This window comes from Heptranchias perlo, chromosome X (assembly GCF_035084215.1).
Source record: "Heptranchias perlo isolate sHepPer1 chromosome X, sHepPer1.hap1, whole genome shotgun sequence".
Taxonomy (NCBI): Eukaryota; Metazoa; Chordata; class Chondrichthyes; order Hexanchiformes; family Hexanchidae; genus Heptranchias; species Heptranchias perlo.
The window spans coordinates 15741491-15757034 of record NC_090370.1 but is presented as its reverse complement, the minus strand read 5'-3'; the positions used below and the strand labels follow the sequence as shown (position 1 = coordinate 15757034).

At 45.2% G+C, this 15544-nt stretch overlaps 1 protein-coding gene across 5 annotated transcripts in view; it reads left to right on the top strand.

Moving 5' to 3' along the window:
• Positions 1 to 15544, top strand: part of smarcc2 (SWI/SNF related, matrix associated, actin dependent regulator of chromatin, subfamily c, member 2) — a 341362-nt gene that overhangs the window by 185498 nt on the left and 140320 nt on the right. For all 5 annotated transcript variants that reach the window (XM_067976774.1, XM_067976775.1, XM_067976773.1 and 2 more), the window contains exons 17-20: positions 7089 to 7242; positions 7570 to 7686; positions 8334 to 8396; positions 11835 to 12093. In XM_067976774.1, the coding sequence (XP_067832875.1) occupies positions 7089 to 7242; positions 7570 to 7686; positions 8334 to 8396; positions 11835 to 12093 (593 nt within the window). The remainder of the gene's footprint in view (positions 1 to 7088; positions 7243 to 7569; positions 7687 to 8333; positions 8397 to 11834; positions 12094 to 15544) is intronic.

The following is a 15544-nucleotide window of genomic DNA, read 5'->3' as shown; positions in this document are numbered from 1 at the left end:
TTCTCTCTGAGATATCCTCCCCTCCGTCGGTGATTTAAATCTCCGTTTCAACTCCCCTTGGCCTCTCTCCACTGATATTCACAGACATGCCCTTGACCTTGCCATCTCCCGTGGTCTCTCTCGTCCCATAGTCATGATCACCATCTCCGACCACTTCCTTCTGTATCCACCCCTGGAAAAAACTCATCCCCCAAGTCACTTACAACTGTACTGTCCAGCTACCAACTGTCTAGCCTTTGGCCCTCCGTTCACCAGAATGCCTCTACAGTTATCGATCTTCTCAACCATTGCCTCATCTCTGCCTTTGATGCCCTTGTCCTCAGTAAAACCCTTACTCTTGTTCCCCTGGTGCGGACCCCATCTTCATTCCCTTAAGTCAAAGGGTCACAGTGGTTTGCGTCAACTTTTCCCATTATAAATTATGGGTTTATTATGGGTTTTGTCTACATATGTTCATCATTGTGATTGAGCAATTTGGCCGCTGAGTTCCCACAAATCGTTCAACATGGCTTCTGAAGTTTTTCACCCTCAGTAACTGACATTTCTAATGTGCAAAATAAGTGTTTAATCAAAATTTTAAAAATTGAAGAATTACATATCTCATGATAAGGATTACATTAATCCACTGAATTGTCTTTTTTGTCTTTTTAATGCCTTTCTTAAAGTTTTTACTTGAAGGCCTCAGCCTCTCCCAGGAGACTGGACTTGGACATTATGTTTTTGTCCAGACCTCTGACTTTCCAAAGTTCAGTCGAAGCATGTGCCATATACCTAATTTCCCAGGATGCATCGATACTGATTACTCAGCCGTATTGATGAAATATTTTTCTTCAGCTTCTAGCAGTTTGTAGCAGCTTTTCTTCAAATAATTTAGAAAAATAAGACGTTTCAAAAGGTTTATTGCTGTAAAATTTATAGTGTTTTTTAATTGGCAGAGAGGGTTTGTGTATGAGAAACAGAAACCAATGTGTTCAGATTACACATCTATTGTAGCTTTTGTTTGTGTTCTATAAAGTTTAGAAAACATATTATTCTGAGGTGGAGAGAGAGAGACTGGGGTCAAATGGAGAGGGAATCTGAGGTCAGAGGGCGAGAGATAGTGTGTCTTTCTTCATTTAATGTTAATTCAATTTTCAAAAAAAAAGTTCAAGTTTGAAGCCAGCTAATTGCCTCATCTGAATTTTGCTGTCAGTTAGAAAAGAGCCGTGCTAATCGCTTACACCTGTGAGACAAAGATTTGAATTTCTAACAACTGTGAGACAGAGGGAGAAAGAGAGCCAGAGAAAGACAAAGAGGAGGGGAATGTGTAGTGGGAAGTTCGAGGGTAGGGAGCATGAGTGACTGGGAGAGGGGATGGGAAGGAAGCTGCTGAGGTTGCACATGGTGTCACAGAATATGGTCTCTCTCTTAACTGTCTCTGCTGTTTTAATGTTGCTGTATCTCTCTTGCCTCTTCTGCTTCTGTCTCTATTGTTCTCTCCTCTTCTGCTTCTCTCCCCTGTTAATCTTCCTTTTGTTCTCCTCTCTGTTCTCTTCTGCTTCTGGCTCCACCTTTTTTGTTTCTTCAGCGCAGGGAAAATATGGCCTTAGCGGTTCCTCTACCATTCACTGCTTCATGACTCGTTCTTCCCTATCCTCTCGCTCCATCATATCCCTTATCTCTTTACTTCCCCACAACCCAGTCCCCTTTCTCTTACCCCTCATTCCCATCAGTGCTCCTATCTCTTCCCCTTTGAGTTACCCGCTCAATCCCTATATCTTCCCCTCACCCTTTCTCTGTTGTTGCTCACCTCACCTTTAACCCTCCATCCACTTCCCTCCCACTTCTGCTCGCTCTTTCTAAGGGTGGGTGGTGAGAGGTCAGAGGACTCCTCACCTTTCACTCCTCCCTTTCCACATCTTACTTTCCCTCCCTATCTGTTTCCTGCAGCGATTTTGTTTGCTTTCAAAATTCAACTTTTTAAAAAAAGAATCAAATTAGAATGAGAAAACACCCTAACTGTCTGCTTTGCTCTGTGTTTGTGTGTCTGTCTCTCTCTGTTTCATAGCTGTTAGTGTTTAGAATCTCTGTCTCACAGATATAAGCAATTAGTAATTATCTTTTCAAACTGTCAGCAAAACAAAGGTGAGATAATCAGTTGGGTTCAAAGTGTAACTAGTGTCTTTTTTTAAATTGAACTATCATTACCATGAAGAAAGACTCTCTCACTCCCCCCTCATCTTAATGCACTTTCTGAAATTCATACAACACAACACAAGAACAAACAACTGGGCCATGATTTTAGCATGGTGGCGGGAACTCAGCAGGTGGGTAATTAGTCATGTGGGAAATCCAGAAGAAATTTTAACGTGTTGGTTTGAGAGATCGCAACTGAATTGTAGGTACTTAATTTTACTTTTGGGTTTCATGCTGTGCAGCGGGCGTACTGCGCACCCGCATGACGTGCTGGGAACTGGAGTATTTAAAGGGCCAGTGCAAAAATAGATTTTGAAGGAGAAAGGAGGATCATCGAAAATGGAGCAGCACAGAGCCAAGGCAGCACCCCGGTTCAGCAACACTTCCCTGAAGGTTCTACCCTGGTGTGAGAAGCAGGAGGGAAGTCCTCTAGCCGGCTGACAGGCAGAAGCGACCTGCTTCTGCCACTAAGAAGGCGTGGCTGGAGGTGGCAGAGGAGCTCAGCAGCAGAAGCACGGTGCCTAGGTCCTGGGTGCGATGCAGGAAGTGGTTTAATGACCTAACCAGGTCAGGAAAAGTGAGTACAGTTACTGATTCACCTGCATTCTGTGAAAAGAACTCCCCCCCACCCCCCCACACTCTGTGTTGGCAAGCCTACTCCATCACATCACTCCTCACACCCACTTAAGTTTCATCATCAACTTACCTTTACTTTCTGTGCACTTCCTCACCTCCCCATTTGTGCACCCACCACTGCCACTCACCCCCATCCTGATGCAATGTGGTGAATCTGTCCGATACTCACCCTCTGATGTATCTCTTTCATTGGCAGCCTCACCCAAAGCAATGCATCCATCGGGTGACCCCGCCACCTTCACTCGCTCACACGTCTGTTCTTTCTCCCCTTGTAGGAGGAGAGGGCAAAATGCACATGAGAGGAGTAGGACTGGAGGGGCCCACCACACATTGTGGCCCTGACAGAGGCAGAGGAGGAGGCGTTAGAACTCAGCCACATGGTTGAATGCCTGGCCGTCGGGGATGCCAAGACTGGCAACCTGCAATCGGCTGGTGACAGAGCTTTAACATCCCTCACATGCAACATGGATTGATGTTATCAATGATTGGCCTGTTGCACACCTCAGGATACTCATCACAACATCGCTCTGCGATAATTCTTAATATTGCTGTATGTTCTCTTCCAGGGGTGTCACGGACTGAAGATGTGGGCGAGGGCGATTCCTCAGAGGAGCTCCAGGCCTCTGAGGGTGCACCGTCACATCTTAGTGAGCCATCCACCAGCGCAGATACTCACACCTCAGTGGGTCCTAGTAGTCAGTTAGTTGGGTTGGCACCTGGTGAATCACTACACACAAGTGAGCACGAGCAGACACTGGTGGCAGGGGCAGCGGTGGAGAGTCCTCGTTGGTGGGAGCACTCTTCTCCAGGCTCTGCTCAGCTGGACACAGGTGCTGAACCATGGGGGCCATCCTTTAAAAGGAGAATGATCGAGGGGCAGCAGCACATTTGCGACATACTGGAAGACGTGCCACGCTCAGCAGAGAAGCTGGAGGAATCCATCTCCAGCATTAGTGGAATGGTGGCGCAGGTAAGTGCGGGAATGTCTGTGATGGAGAGAAGGCTAGCCTCCATCGAGCTTCAAGCACGGCTCACAAATGAGTCCATTGAGGCCCTGACAACGGCCGTGCGGACTCAGGGTGAACAACATTCTGCCGCCTTACACAGGCTGACAGGTACTTTAGAAGTGGCCTTCCAAGGCATCACACATGCCCTCCTAACTGTTCTCCACCAGGGTGGTAGGAGTGGTGTGGGCCTGGCCCAGGGGAGGGATGAAGGGGACATGGAAGTGGGGACGCCACTCAAAGCGCCCCCACGTCTCACCCGTTGCCCCCTCTCAACCAGTACCCACAATGCTGCCTCCTCTCCAGGTGGCCGAGTCTGCCCCTGCACAGGTGCAGGTGGAGCAGTCTTTGGAGGGGCCCTCACGGGCACCGAAACCCAGAGGGCGTAGGCCAAAAGCATCTAATCGGTCAGGGCATGAACAAGAGCAACCTGTCACTACCTCTGCTGCAGCCACAGGGGATGCACCACGTAGAAGTAGTCGGAAGAGAAAGGCTAAGATTTTGTGATCACCAAGGGTATGCACAAGGGTGTTTGACAGATGGTGATGTTTTTCATTTATATTTGTTTTTTTTGATATTCACAATAAATGTCAGACTTGTCACCACCATTGCCATGTCTTGCCCATTCTTGAGTCCCTTTTGTGAAAATGCTTTTGCATGTGTCTCATCATGAATGGCGAGGCTTGATGCCATCCATTGGGCGCGTTTACCATGGGTGTTTGTGTGGTTGTAGGACTGTTTTGTGCAACCTGGGGTGGGGGAGGTGCTTATTCCAGGTGGTCTGAGTACTTCACTATCTTCACTTTGCAGATCTCCCTATGAGAATTTATCAAATATGAGTGAACCCCTGGCATCACGAGAAGCCAGGAGAGACGCTGCTCTGCCGATGGTGTCGTCCCTCCTCCTCCATCCTCGTTGTCTTCAATGTTGATGCAGTTGCTTCATGAGCGCATGAGACCTCATCCACCTGTAACCCCCTCTGTTGAGCAATGTTGTGCAGGACGCAACACACTATTATTCTACACACCATCGCTGGTGCGTACTGAAGGGATCCCCCAGATCGATCCAGGCACCTGAAGCGCATCTTGAGCATTCCTATGACTTGTTCAATGACAGACCTGGTGGTGATGTGACTGTCATTGTGCCTCACCGGTGGGGTTTCCCAGAGGTGTCATGAGCCACGTCTGCAGGGGTCCCTTGTCTCCAAGGAGCCAGCCCTTAAGTCTATTTTGTGTGTGGAAGAAGGCCAGGATGTTGGATTCCCGCAGAATGAAAGAATCATGGCAGCTGCCAGGGAATTTGTCACACGCCTGCAGAAACCTTCTCCGGTGGTTGCAAACCAGCTGCACATTGATGGAGTGATATCCCTTTCGGTTGATGAACAGTTCTGGCTCATGTGCAGGTCCTCAGATTGCTACGTGTGTGCAATCAATTGTGCCCTGTACCCGTGGGAAGCCAGTCAGAGAGTGGAAACCCATTGCCCTCTCAGTCTGGCTGGTGTCGTCGATGGGGCAGTTGACGTAGTCGGATGCCCTGGCAAACAAGCCATCCATGACCTGTCGTATACGCTTATGTGCAGACGACTGAGAGATTCTGGTGATGTCACCAGTGGTGCCCTGGAAGGATCCAGAGGCGAAGAAGCTGAGGGCAGTGGTGACATTAACTGCGACGGGCAGTGCATGGCCACCAGGCCCAGCCGGGTGCAGCTCTGCATGAAGGAGCCTGCAGATGTCTGCGACCACCTGGTGACTCAATCTGAGCCTGCGTAGGCACTGCTCCTCAGAGAGGTCCAGGAAGCTCAGCCTCTGCCTGTAGACCCTCTCACGAGGGTAGTGCCCTGCAACCTCGGCCCCTCCGTTGTTTCCCTCTCTGCTCTTCTGTAGGTCCTTGTGGCGCACCTCTGTCTTGTGGAGCTGTAAATCCCAGAACTGCACGCGGATGTGCCTCCTCCTCAGATGCTGAATACATCCATTGCGTCCCCCATCCTGATCGTGTCAGTTTGAGGGGGTCCAAAAAGTAGGTAAATACATCTGAACATTTAGTGTGCCCTGCTGCAAAAACTCACCTTTTCTTCATGTATCAATCACTGGTTTAAAGGTCCAAATGGCTGCCGGCTGCAACTCGCCTCTGTTTCCATGGCGTGTTTCAGAGGCCACAGGAGACATGTTCAGAAACTGTTAAAATGGCTGGTGTAACTCAATACACAAAAATTTAACATCCTTAAGTGCCGGTGGAACTCTGGGACTCAGAAGTGCGCGCATACCCAGATGCGTCTAGGTCAAACCCGGAAGTCGGCAGGTCGGATCCAGGATGCGGTCCCGCTCCCAAAACCCACAATTTTCACTGCCCACTTGCCCCCAACCCACCCGTTTTTCAGGGATAAAATTTCCCCCCCGTTGTCAATTTTTATTTTCATACGCGCATGCACACACACACACACACTGCCTTGCTTTTTTTTTAAATATAAACTTTACCTCAATAAAGCTTTTGAACTCTGTTCTCGTTTTCAACATTTTTTGAAGCAAAACCACTGAGCAAATATTGCTAGAAACCAGCTGACTGGTACTGATGCACCCTGGGAAATTAGCTACACTGCACATACTCAGACTGCACAATTCAAATTCAACCAGGTGTCACAGCTCTGGGCAGAAATGCCTTCGGGAAAGGTAGAAAGCTTCAAGGAAAAACTTTAGAATGGAGACATTAGAAGACAAAAGGACAATTCAGTGGATTAATTTAATCACGTTATTCTGAAAAATGCAAATTTTTATTTTGTTTAAAACCTTATTTTTGACATTAGAAATTATAGCTACTTTGAGGGAACAAAATGGAATTTTTCAGAAAGGATTTTCCATGATTTGTGAGAAACGCCAGTTGGTGACCAGGATGTGCAATTACAGAGTGATAAGTTTACAAAAATGTGACCAAAAACACAGCAACAGGAAGTAACATTTTGTAAATAGGAAGCATGTGCAGATGTATGCTTTTTAATAAAATGTATAGCTAGATGTTCAAAACACGGTGTCACACGACTTCAAATCCTACTTTCCCTGCTGAAACCTGGAATCATTCCCTTACCAACCCAACCCTACACTCCAAATTACCGTGCACAGCGACACAGGAGATCTACTTTCCAGTAATTCTCAGACTCAGTTGATCGTCAACTTCATGCCAGATGTTTGTATACTTTGAATTATATGCATGTTTGTGGTTGCACACACTAAACCAAGATTCAGTTCTTATTTTATTGTAATATTTCTTGGTTGTTCGCAGGGTGCATGCTTTTCTCGAGCAATGGGGACTTATTAATTACCAGGTGGATGCAGAGAGTCGACCAACACCCATGGGCCCTCCCCCAACATCACATTTCCATGTGCTCGCAGACACACCTTCTGGCCTGGTGCCTCTTCAGCCCAAAGCTCCACAGGTCTGTTTCACAAGCAGCAAATCTCTATGGCTTATAAACTGACAGATGAATTCTCTGGATAGTACACGTTCTTTTAATATTATGTTAATGATGCAGAAAGAGCCCGACTATAATTTGGAACTAAACCAGTGTGAAGGTGAAGCAGCTTTGTCAAAGCTGCCTTTAGCACCCCCTGGTGGCTGCTTTCTGAATGGGTTTGGCAACCGGTCACATCCAACTTTTCCTGTAAAGTGCAGTTATGGTACGGACAAACTCTTTTTATTTTAAAAAAAAATCAGGGAAATGAAGCTTATTGAAATTTGCACTAATGTATTAAACTTTTGACAGACATCTGCATCCCAGCAAATGCTTAACTTCCCTGATAAGAACAAAGAGAAGGCAGCAGACATGCAGAACTTTGGACTGCGTACAGATATGTACGCCAAGAAAAATGTTCCTTCTAAGGTAAGGCATGGTTTCAGGCCTGACCCAAGGCTCAGATTGATGTCTTATAACCAACTGTGACTGGATAAACTTGTCATCCAGATTAAGTAGGGCTATACCTATTATTAGTGAGGTCACATTCCCAAAATAGATGGTTTTTTTCTTCCAAATTAGTTGAATTGGTAGTTCAGTTGGATCCCATTTGATGGAAACACCTTTTGGATGGGGACTTACCAAAAGATTGCTTTCTGTGCTGTTGTAAAAATGGACATTTTGTTCACAGCCTATATGGATTTATTTCAGTGCACTCTTCTATGGAATCATACAAGTTACTGCTCTGATGGAACCCATTCGGTCCATCATGCCTATGCCTTTTGGAAGAGAAGCAGGGCGTTTTCCCATATCTTGTTCAACATTTCTCTCTCAGTCAACACCACCAAAAACAGACCCCCCCACCCCTAGTCAGTGCTGTTTGTGGGATCTTGCTGTGTACTAAATGGTTGCTACATTTGCTTTCGTAACAGCAGTTACTGCACTTTAAAGTGACTCATCATTGCGAATTGCTTTGGGGTGTTTTGGTGTGGCAAGATGCTGCTTAAATTGAAATGTTATCATTCCCACCAGGAAGGCATCGCTTTGATTTCACTCTGACTTTCTTCTCCCCTCAGAGTAAAGCAGCCGCTAGTGCTACACGAGAGTGGACAGAGCAAGAGACCCTTTTACTGCTCGAGGTAAGAACATGAGATTCTAATTCAGGGCGGTCCGTACAAGCTAACCTAAAAACCAGCAAAAGCTGACACAGCCCGCAAAACACTGATGGCTGAAGAATGGCATTCTTTACCCCCTTACTTCATGCTCGCATCTTCGACCACCCCCCCACCCCCAGATAATGCTGACACTGTCCCCCCCACTCAGCTTGGGTAATACGTAACGACATAGGAATTGCTAGATGATAAAAAGAATGTTTAAGGTGGTGGATGGGGTGCCAATCAAGCGGGCTGTTTTGTCCTGGATAGTGTCGAGCTTCTTGAGTGTTGTTGGAGCTGCACTCATCCAGGCAAGTGGAGAGTATTCCATCACGCTCCTGACTTGTGCCTTGTAGATGGTGGAAAGGCTTTGGGGAGTCAGGAGGTGAGTCACTCGCCGCAGAATACCCAGCCTCTGACCTGCTCTTGTAGCCACAGTATTTATATGGCTGGTCCAGTTAAGTTTCTGGTCAATGGTGACCCCCAGGATGTTGATGGTGGGGGATTCGGCGATGGTAATGCTGTTGAATGTCAAGGGGAGGTGGTTAGACCCTCTCTTGTTGGAGATGGTCATTGCCTGGCACTTGTCTGGCATGAATGTTACTTACCACTTATCAGCCCAAGCCTGAATGTTATCCAGGTCTTGCTGTATTAGTCTACAACAGACCCAGACATGAGGTGAGTAAAACATCCCAGTGGTGGAGAGCTTTGGGAATCATAGGCCCAAAGTCACCTGTTCCTCCCGAGCCTGTTACACTTACCACATGTCATGTCTCAAATTACTCATATACTGTATCCCAAAATATGGGATTCCGGGATGGTAATGCTGGCACTCTCCTCCCCACTCCACCCCAATTCACCATTCCCATTCTGCCTTGACTTGCCCTTCAGTTTTGCTTGTCCCTGTGGAAGTGCCTGGTTTACACTCAATTCCCCACGTCCACAAATAACGCAAGGTCAGCTCATTTGCATAATTTTCTGGTGCTCCGAGCCACACTGTCAGTTGCTGGGACTGCCCACTGTGTGCTGGGCACTTGCCTTGCATGGGTGCAGGCATCAAGCAGGTGCCCATTTTTTTTCTGCACTGGTAATATGGGGACTGGCCACCCAACTATATTGGAATTGCATATTCCCACTATATCCTAGCGCTGGATGGTGGTGTAGAACCAGCAAGAAACAAAAAAATCCTAACAACTAAAGAATAAAAAGTTACTGGACAGAGCAGGATTTAACACCTGCAGTACTTGGACAGGGATTGGATTTAGTCTTACAGGATTTATTAGTGTTCATTAATTTATAGATGATGATCACAGGATTGCAAAATACCTCTGACCACTCATTTTTCCCAATTTATCCAAAGAAGTGCTCTTTGTATTTGAGCGTTGTTTAATATGTAATTATGGGAGGGGGCAGGAGGCAGATGATATCATTATCATAAAATTTGCATTTTAGTGTTAATATAGTGGAATTGGTTCAGACTTCGATATCAAATTTTCAGAATTCTAATAATGAACTGAGAGTCTCAAAGTGGAAGAAGTTTACTTTGTTAATGATTATCCCTCACTCTTGGATATGCTTCAGGATAATAGGATTTAATTTAATGAGTATTATTATATGTGCTCAAGGAGAATATACCAGCCTTGATACTATTCGCCAAGCATTCTCGTTTGGATGACACAGATTCTTTTTTGCAATGTTGGATCCGACTGTCAGTTGTCCTTTAGGTAGTTGAAGGCATCAAAGGGCCAATTTTATGAGGCCGCATCAGCAGCATTGACCAGGAAATTGGGCAGGTTGCTAGCCTAGCTCTTGACCCCACCATTACTATGTTCCTAACTGATATGCTACTCTGAACTTGGTTAATTAGAGCCAATTCCTCTTGATCTGGCAGATTCAGATGCATGCAATCTCCATGCCAAACTCACTACCTTACCTTTTCTAAGCAAAAACTCAGTCGGCCCCTCGGTCAATCAGCCTCTTACAGTTCTGATTTGAAAAGCCAAACATTATTGCCCCCAAGACCATGCCACACATACCTTCTACTGTAGCTGGACTACCATCTTTCTGCCCCCTCCCTGCGCTTTTTACTTTCCACCGCCCTACCCAACAACAAACACTGTCCACACTTTGGAGGATAAAAAGATCAATATTTATTTCATGCTATTTACCTCAAAAAAAAAAGTGACCTAAGCCCTATGGCCATGCTTTCCCTGGTGACATGATAAGGTGTGCTTGTCCTGCCCTGTAACCTAAGCCTATGTCTAAGTGCTCCCTGACTGTGGTGGCAGGTTACTGTTGGATGTTGTGGCTTTGTAGGGATGGTGGTGGCCTTGGCCCTCTAGTTGCAGGGTCATGAGATGGTGCTATGATAGCTGGAGCCAGGCTGACAACAAAGTGACTGCCAGGTCCTGTTCACTCTCTGCATATCCTCCTACGCCAGCCAGGCCTCAAAGGATGTATACAATTACAGACACCCTGAGAGGAAGCTGTCTCCTTAAGCAAACCCTTCTCCAGCCCTGCCCCCAGTGTGTACGCCAGCTGGTTGAGCAATGATCTCTGGTGTGGGTTAAGCTTGCTGCCTCTGCTGTTCCCAAATGATCCCCAATCAATCACGGTGATTGAGAGAAAGCTGGCCAGCCCTTGCTTCCGCTATACTCTGGGATTCCCCTGCAGATGGTCATGAAGATGTCACTCCCTTGCTGATACTCTGTATATCCAAAAAGCCCTCATGCAACACTGCAATAATGTCACAGGTTCGCTGTGGCACATTCTCCACCAACCACTCATGGCAGACTCAAAGGATGTGGAAAAGGTTGTGCTCCTGCATTCACACCTGTCTGAAGGCAGGCCCAGTAGCATAATGTCCAGACAGTAGATGTACATTGTAGCTAATCTTTCCTTCACCTCTATTTGGAATTACCTGATGCACCTTCCTCATACTTACTATCTTCATTGTTCTGTGCTGGTGCTAGGGGCAGGTGAAGTGCTGGACACAGCCTGCTAGGAAGCCCAGGGTCAGGGGCTGATCTGACTGTGGAACACGACCCCACCCCCTGCCGAGGGAGGGAGTCTCAGATATCTTGGTTTTCACTCTCATCCACGCTCTCTAAACATTTAAATTTCTATCTGTTGGCACCAAGCTCCCAAATTTATGTTTCTAAGCATGTGCAGAGCTGGGTACTGACAGGACAATTTGGGTTCCAGCCAGGCAATGTAAACATAGTTTTGTCTGGGAACCTGAACTGCAGCAACCTGTCCCAGACAGGTAACTGCAATGTGAATGGACTTTTAGTGATGTAACTCAGCAATCATCCCTCTATATGGACAAGATGTCTGAGGTATGAAAGGATAGTGTTCTAATACATTGTCCTTTGGAGGTCCCTGCTGGTGACTGATTCATTTCTACTTCCTTTTTTCCCACAGGCACTGGAGATGTATAAGGATGATTGGAATAAAGTCTCTGAACATGTAGGTAGTCGCACACAGGATGAATGTATCTTGCACTTCTTACGTTTACCGATAGAAGATCCATATCTTGAAGATTCGGAAGCCTCACTAGGCCCATTGGCTTATCAGCCAATTCCATTCAGCCAGTCTGGTAACCCTGTCATGAGCACTGTGGCATTCCTGGCATCGGTTGTTGACCCACGGGTGGCATCAGCAGCTGCAAAATCTGCATTAGGTAAGATAATTTAAACTCTAATTTTAGGTTTCTATTACAAGAACATAAGAAATAGGAGCAGGAGTAGGCCATCCGGCCCCTTGAGCCTGCTCCGCCATTCAATCAGATCATGGCTGATCTTCAACCTCAACGCCATTTTCCTGCACCATCCCCATATCCCTTGATGCCTTTAATATCTAGAAATCTATTGATCGCTGTTTTGAATGTACTCAATGACTGAGCCTCCACAGCCCTCTGGGGTAGAGAATTCCAAAGATTCACAACCCTCTGAGTGGAGAAATCTCTCCTCATCTCAGTCCTAAATGGCCTACCCCTTATTCTGAGACTGTGACCCCTGGTTCTAGACTCCCCAGCCAGGGGAAACATCCTCCCTGCATCTACCCTGTCGAGCCCTGTAAGAATTTTGTATGTTTCAATGAGATCACCTCTCATTCTTCTAAACTCTAGATTGAGTAGGCCTAGTCTACTCAATCTCTCCTCATACGACAATCCCACCATCCCAGGAATCAGTCTGGTGAACCTTCGTTGCACTCCCTCTGTATCTTTTCTTAGGTAAGGAGACCAAAATTGTACACAATACTCCAGGTGAGGTCTCACCAAGGCCCTATATAATTGCAGTAAGATATCTTTACTCCTGTACTTAAATCCTCTTGTAATAAAGGCCAACATACCATTTGCCTTCCTAATTGCTTGTTGTACCTGCATGTTAGCTTTAAGTGACTCATGTACAAGGACACCCAGGTCCCTTTGAACATCAATATTTCCCAATATCTCACCATTTAAAGAATACTCTGCATTTCTGTTTTTCCTACCAAAGTGGATAACTTAACATTTTTCCACATTATTTTCCATCTGCCATGTCCTTGCCCACTCACTTAGCCTGTCTATATCCCCTTGAAGTCTCTTTGCATCCTCCTCACAACTCACATTCCCACCTAGTTTTGTGTCATCAGCAAACTTGGAAATATTACATTTGGTCCCCTCATCCAAATCATTGATATGTATTGTGAATAGCTGGGGCCCAAGCACCAATCCCTGCGGTACCCCACTAGTCACAATCTGCCAACCTGAAAAAGACCTGTTTATTCCTACTCTCTGTTTTCTGTCTGTTAACCAATTCTCAATCCATGCCAGTATATTACCCCAATTCTATGTGCTCTAATTTTGTTCACCAACCTCCTATGTGGGACCTTATCGAAAGCCTTCTGAAAATCCAAATACACCACATCCATTGGTTCCCCCTTATCTATTCTACTAGTTACATCCTCAAAGAACTCCAAAAGGTTTGTCAAACATGATTTTCCTTTCATAAATCCATGTTGACTCTGCCAAATCCTAATATTATTTTCTGAGTGGCCTGTTATCACATCCTTTATAATAGATTCTAGCATTTTCCCTACTACTGATGTCAGGCTAACTGGTCTGTAGTTCCCTGTTTTCTCTCTCCCTCCTTTCTTAAATAGTGGGGTTACATTTGCTACCGTCCAATCTGAAGGAACCATTCCAGAATCTATAGAATTTTGGAAGATGACAACCAATGCATCCACTATCTCTATAGCCACCTCTTTCAAAACCCTGGGACGTAGATCATCAGGTCCTTGGGATTTATTGACTTTCAGTCCCATTAATTTCTGGTCAGAATATATACAGGAGTGTTATATATATTATAAATAGTGCTGTACTGATCAAAATATATACAGGAGAGTTATATGTATTATAAATAGAGCTAAGAACATAAGAAATAGGAGCAGGAGTAGGCCATTCAGCCCCTCGAGCCTGCTCCGCCATTCAATCAGATCATGGCTGATCTTCTACCTCAACTCCACTTTCCCGCCCGATGTCCATATCCCTTGATTCCCTTAGAGTCCAAAAATCTATTGATCTCAGCCTTGAATATACTCAACCACTGAGCATCCACAGCCCAAATATTCACAACCCTCTAAGTGAAGAAATTTCTCCTCACCTCGGTCCTAAAAGCCCAACCCTTTATCCTGAGACTATGCCCCCTAATTCTAGACTCTCCAGCCAGGGGAAACAGCCTCTCAGCATCTACCCTGTCAAGCCCTCTCAGAATCTTATATGTTTCATTGAGATCACCTCTCATTCTTCTAAACTCCAGAGAGTATAGGCCCATTCTACTCAATCTCTCCTCAAAGGACAACCCTCTCATTCCAGGAATCAATCTTGTGAACCTTTGCTGCACCCCCTCCAAGGCAAGTATATCCTTCCTTAGGTAAGGAGACCAAAACTGTACGCAGTACTCCAGGTGTGGTCTCACTAAAGTCCTGTACAATTGCAGCAAGACTTCCTTACTCTTGTACTCCAACCCCCTTGCAATAAAGGCCAACATATCATTTGCCTTCCTAATTGCTTGCTGTACCTGCATGTTAACTTTCTATGTTTCGTGTACAAGAACACCCAAATCTCTCTGAACACCAACATTTAATAATTTCTCACCATTTAAAAAATATTCTGTTTTTCTATTCTTCCTACCAAAGTGAATAACCTCACATTTCCCCACATTATACTCCATCTGCCACCTTCTTGCCCACTCACTTAACTTGTCTATATCCCTTTGCAGACTCTTTGCATCCTCCTCACAGCTTACTTTCCCACCTAGCTTTGTATCGTCAGCAAACTTGGATACATTACACTCGGTCCCTTCATCTAAGTCATTAATATAGATTGTAAATAGCTGAGGCCCAAGCACTGATCCTTGTGGCACCCCACTAGTTACAACCTGCCAACCTGAAAGTGACCCGTTTATTCCTACTCTCTGTTTTCTGTCCATTAACCAATCCTCAATCCATGCTAATATATTACCCCTAATCCCATGAGCCCTTATCTTGTGTAACAACCTTTTATGTGGTACCTTATCAAATTCCTTTTGAAAATCCAAATATACTACATCCACTGGTTCCCCTTTATCTACCCTGCTAGTTACATCCTCAAAAAACTCTAATAAATTTGTCAAACACAATTTCCCTTTCATAAAACTGTGTTGACTCTGCCTAATCATATTATGATTTTCTAAGTGCCCTGTTACCCCGTCCTTAATAATAGATTCTAGCATTTTCCCTACTATTGATGTCAGGCTAACTGGCCGTACTGATCATAATATATACAGGAGAGTTATATGTATTATAAATAAGATGTGCTGATCATATATACAGAAGTGTTATATATATTATAAATAGGGCTGTACTGATCATAATATATACAGGAGAGTTAGATGTATTATAAATTGTGCTATATTGATCATGATAAATACAGGAGTGTTATATGTATTATAAATAGTGCTATACTATTCAGAATATACGGGTGAGTTAGATGTGTTATCAATAGGGCTGTACTGATAGTATATACAGGAGAGTTATATGTATTTTATATGCCAGTAGATCTCCCATGGTGTTGCTCACTATGAGTTGGAGAATTCCCTGTTTTATAACAA